This window comes from Mus caroli, unplaced genomic scaffold (assembly GCF_978045245.1).
Source record: "Mus caroli unplaced genomic scaffold, Mus_caroli_1 scaffold_8, whole genome shotgun sequence".
In the NCBI taxonomy this organism is placed as follows: domain Eukaryota; kingdom Metazoa; phylum Chordata; class Mammalia; order Rodentia; family Muridae; genus Mus; species Mus caroli.
In genome coordinates, this window is record NW_028227263.1 from 42,842,173 (window position 1) to 42,847,134 (window position 4,962).

General features: G+C 35.3%; 1 protein-coding gene across 1 annotated transcript; it reads left to right on the forward strand.

Moving 5' to 3' along the window:
* The first annotated feature begins 384 nt into the window (after positions 1-384).
* LOC110299449 (olfactory receptor 52P1-like) lies at positions 385-1,338 on the forward strand. Its single transcript, XM_021169138.1, has one exon. The coding sequence runs from the start codon at positions 385-387 to the stop codon at positions 1,336-1,338; it is 954 nt and encodes a 317-aa protein (XP_021024797.1).
* Positions 1,339-4,962: the final 3,624 nt, after the last annotated feature.

Genomic DNA, 4,962 nt, shown 5'->3' on the forward strand with positions numbered 1-4,962 from the left:
AAGTTTGCACGACCAATGGGCCTCTCTTTCCACTGATGGCCAATGGGCCTCTCTTTCCACTGATGGCGACTAGGCCATCTTTTGATACATATGCAGCTAGAGACATGAGCTCCAGGGGTACTGGTTAGTTCATACTGTTGCTCCACCTATAGGGTTGCAGATCCCTTTAGCTCCTTGGGTACTTTCTCTAGCTCCTCTATTGGGGACCCTGTGATCCATCCAATAGCTGACTGTGAGCATCCACTTCTGTGTTTGCTAGGCCCCAGTATGTGAAAGTGTTTTCAAGTCATCCTCAACCATGGAAGAATTTTCAAAGCTATTTTCTGTTTAGAGAATATTACTATTGGTATTTTCCACTAAACATACAGCACATTGGGTTTTAAAATGGCAGGGAATGCTATGTGTCAACATATTACATCTTTCTTCCTGGTTGGTATTCCTGGGTTGGAAAATTTTCACTGCTGGATTGGCATCCCTGTCTGTTTTCTGTTTGCACTGACCCTGCTGGGGAACAGCATAATCCTTGCTACTGTCAAGCTGGAGCCAGGTCTCCACCAGCCTATGTATTTCTTCCTTTGCATGCTGGCAATGAATGACATGTGTCTCACCTGTTCTACAGCTCTGAAAATGCTTGGCATCTTCTGGTTTGACGCACACTGGATCAACTTTGATGTCTGTCTAACTCAAATGTATTTTATCCATACCCTGTGCATCATGGAGTCAGCCATCCTAGTAGCCATGGCATTTGACAGCTTTGTGGTCATTTGCATCCCACTGAATTATACATCAATCCTGACAACATCTATGGTGACTAAACTGGGTCTTGTTTGCCTAATCAGTGGTGTGATTTTGACTTTGCCATGTCCTTTTCTGATTAAGAGGCTGCCTTACTATATAGACTATGTCATCCCTCATGCCTACTGTGAGCACATGGCTGTGGTGAAATTGGCAAGTGCCAACACTCTTATTAACAGAGTATATGGAATCTCAGTAGCTCTTTCAATAATAATAGTGGATGTAGGACAAATAGGAACATCCTATGTAAAAATCCTCCAGTCAGTGTTTCGGCTCTCTTCCCAGAATGCCCACTCTAAAGCCCTGGACACCTGTGCAGCGCATGTCTGCACTATCCTTGTCTCCTATATACCTGCATTGTTTAGCTTCCTAACTCACTGCATTGGCAAGAATGTACCTCTAAGTATGCACATCAGTGTTGCCAGTGTGTACCTTTTAGTACCTTCTGCGGTTAATCCAGTGGTGTTTGGTGTCAAGACCAAACAGATTCATGATCGAGTGATAGATCTTTTCTTTACACACAAGAAACACCCTGAAAAGTAAAACATTTCCATAGTACTATTTTCAGCAGATTCTGTTCTATGAACTCAGGGCACATTAACAACAGGTAACTTCTGTTTTTAAATTTTTGTTCACAACAAAAAACAAAAAACAAAAACAAAAAACAAAAAACAAAAACAAAACAAAACAAAACAAAACAAAAAGCCGGGCGTGGTGGCCCACACCTTTAATCCCAGCACTTGGGAGGCAGAGGCAGGCGGATTTCTGAGTTCGAGGCCAGCCTGGTCTACAAAGTGAGTGCCAGGACAGCCAGGGCTACACAGAGAAACCCTGTCTCGAAAAAACAAAAAACAAACAAACAAAAAAAAATAAAAATTTTGTTCTGCTTTAACTACTATTTTTATAGGACATATCTTATGGTACAATGTGCTGGTAGATTTAGTCAATTTTATTTTATACAAAACCTTTAGAGTAGTATATAATTTATTTAACAAATTTAACATGTTTTATAGTTTTAGCTGAAATTTCTTTAGAACGATATACTTTCCATACTATCTTTATATCTGACCTTCTCTATAGTAATATTCAGGTCTTTCTAAAAGTTTTCCTGACAAGATACATGCAGCATTTTATTTTTATTTGCATTATATAATATGTATTGTAATCATTACTCCTATTCTTAAAGTTTACTAATCAGTTAGAAAAATATCTAAAGTCAATTATGCTTGTTTAATTTATCAGAAAAATTATATTTCATGTTGCTACTACAAAATATGACTGAAGGCAGACAGACCTGAAGCTGAATACTTTCTTGCATAAATGTTACAAACCTGTTTATTATGTAAGGAAATGCAGGTTTCAAAAATGTGGACCCATGTTTTGTTAGGAATAAAATAAAAATAGTCTAAGTAGAGATAAAATACGTAATTTTTCTTATTTTTATTTAGAATAAAACATTATTCAAAGCATGCCTAATCATGGTACCACCTCTCCCTGTGCTATAGTGTACTGGTATTTGACAATGGACTTAAATGATTTTTTTTCTGCATGTTAATAATTCCATGGCAACAATTAAATAATTAAAGGTTAAAATGGAAAACAAATGCTAAAATGCTTTAAAATGTGCAAAAAATCCAAAAAAAACCACCACAAATGAGGAAGGAAAAATTAATAAATTAGTGCATAGAATTGTGTTTCTAATGTAATGCTAATAATTATTCAACTATAAGGGAAATCACAGTGAAAGTGAGTTGTCTAAATATACCTAAAAGACAAGTATATTTTCAGAGTGTATAAAATACAATACAAGATGTATAGTCTGTAGGAAGAATCCATTTGCTTTTGAAAACTCTAGTTTTACTTTTAAATATTTTAATGAAACTATTGTAAAACCAAATGAACTGCGTGTGTGCCCTAATAGGGAAGGATACACATCCTGTGCATTTATCATTAAAATCAACTCTTGGACTCTTAAAAAAATTTCCACTTTCAAAGTCAAATCAACATGGCAAAAAGGTAAGCAATGAAAGAAATTCTGCTTTCCCTAAATAACAATTTGTTAATGTTTACAACAGATGTGGTGAAGATGAATGCTCTACAATTTTGCGTTATAGTAATTAATTAAAATCAATTATAATACTAATCTGAAAATCCCAGAACAAATTTAAAAAGAATATATGATAAATGTAGCATAAAGTAACCTATGAATCTGGGACCTATCATGCAGCTATTTGGGAGCAGGAGATAGGAGATTCACAAGTTAAAGATCTGCTTGGGCTACAATGTGTTCAAGGCCAGCCTAGGCAAATGAGTGAAACCTTGTCTCAATAAACAGTTAAAAGAGTGGCAGGACTCTTGACCTAGCAGTTCAGAGCACTTGTTGATATTGCAGAAGATCTAGGTTTGATTCCCAGAATCCACAAATAATCCCACCATTAATAATTCTAGTACCATTTTATCTGACACTTCCTTTGGACCTCTACATGCAGGCAATATAATAAGACACAAAATAAAATGAATACATTTAAATTTTTAAGTAGAAGAGATCATCAATACATAGAGTTATTACTTTAAAATATTAATTATTAGCTAATGAGACATTGGCAATTAATAGCTTCAAGAGAAGAAAAGTCAGTCTTCATAAAGGTGTAGTTCTTGACAGGTTGACCACTCTCTGGTTAAGGCCATATATCCAAGGGTTTATGCACAGCAGAATCTGTATTGGATGGATTCAAAATGAAAAGGAATAATATTCAGTGTGTATGGATCTTCAAGTTGTTGGGATAAAGTAAGGAATATGATCAAAATGCATTGTATGAGTTCTAAAAGTACTAAAAATACTAGTAGAGGGGGTGATTACATGGCTACATAGATAAAATGCTTTGTACATAGTAAGGGGATTTCAGTGTGTATTTGTTTTGAGTACATTTGTGGCTGGATAGGAGATGAACACAGAATAATGTCTGGATTCTTGTAGACCAGTTAGCCTTACGTAGAAAGCAGAAAGCAGCAAAAGACCCTCATTTAAAAAGGGGGTACAAAAGTACTAAAACCCAAGGTTTTCCTCTATTGTCCTCTGTTGTCCTGGGATGCTCATGGGCACCAATTACACATGAACATGCACACACACATAACACTGACATTTAAAAACTTTTAAAGAGGAGAAGCCTGGAGACATAACTATGATGCAAATCTTGGCTGGGGACACATAAGATTCTAGATTCAATTGGAATTTAATATGTAAACTCAACCAGAAATAACACAAAGGGCTTGGAAGGTAAATGAGAGACTACTACTTGGGATTCATTATAGTGTAAGTTAAAGACAGGCTGGTAAGTTGACTAAGTATACTATGTAGATTAACAACATTAGACAACAAAGGTGTAATTAGTAAATTAATAAAGTGTGTACCATGAAGCAATGAAAGCCAAGAAAGGGAACAAAAGATTGAACATATAGAAAAGTAACAAAATAGCACATTTGTAAAGTAATTATAATAATGATGACCATTATAAACAGACTAAATAATTAAATACAAACCAAACTTTTCCTTTAAAAAATGCCCTTTAGTTGTAAAACCCCACATGTGTTTTTAAGATATTGAGAATAGAAAAAAATATTTACCCCTCCTAACTCCTAAAGACAACAACAACAACAAACCCAGAGTAATCATGTTTAATATAAAATGGATTTTTAGATTAAAGAAGTGTAACAGGGTTTTTGTGTGATTTCACAATGAAGAAGGGACCATTTCATTACAATCCAAACAGCTACTCTCCTTAAAGGAAATCTCCCCAAGTGCTGCTTCAAGAGAAAAGAAATAGATGCAGCTACAGTTATGGAAATCATTTTATCTCAGCTTTCTCAGCACTTGAGAGAACAAGCAGCCTGATTACCAACAAGCATGTTACTTTGAGCAACACAATTAGCCAATATAAGCTAATTAATATTTATCAAATGCTCTCTCCATGAATAATAGAAAAATATTGTTCAAGAAAGCACAAAGTATTTAGAATCTCAATTAAATGTTAAAATGTTAAAATTTTTTATTGGGGTGTGTGTGTGTGTGTGTGTGTGTGTGTGTGTGTGTGTGTGTGAAAGAGAGAGAGAGAGAGAGAGAGAGAGAGAGAGAGAGAGAGAGAGAGAGAGAGAGAGAGAGAGAAATCA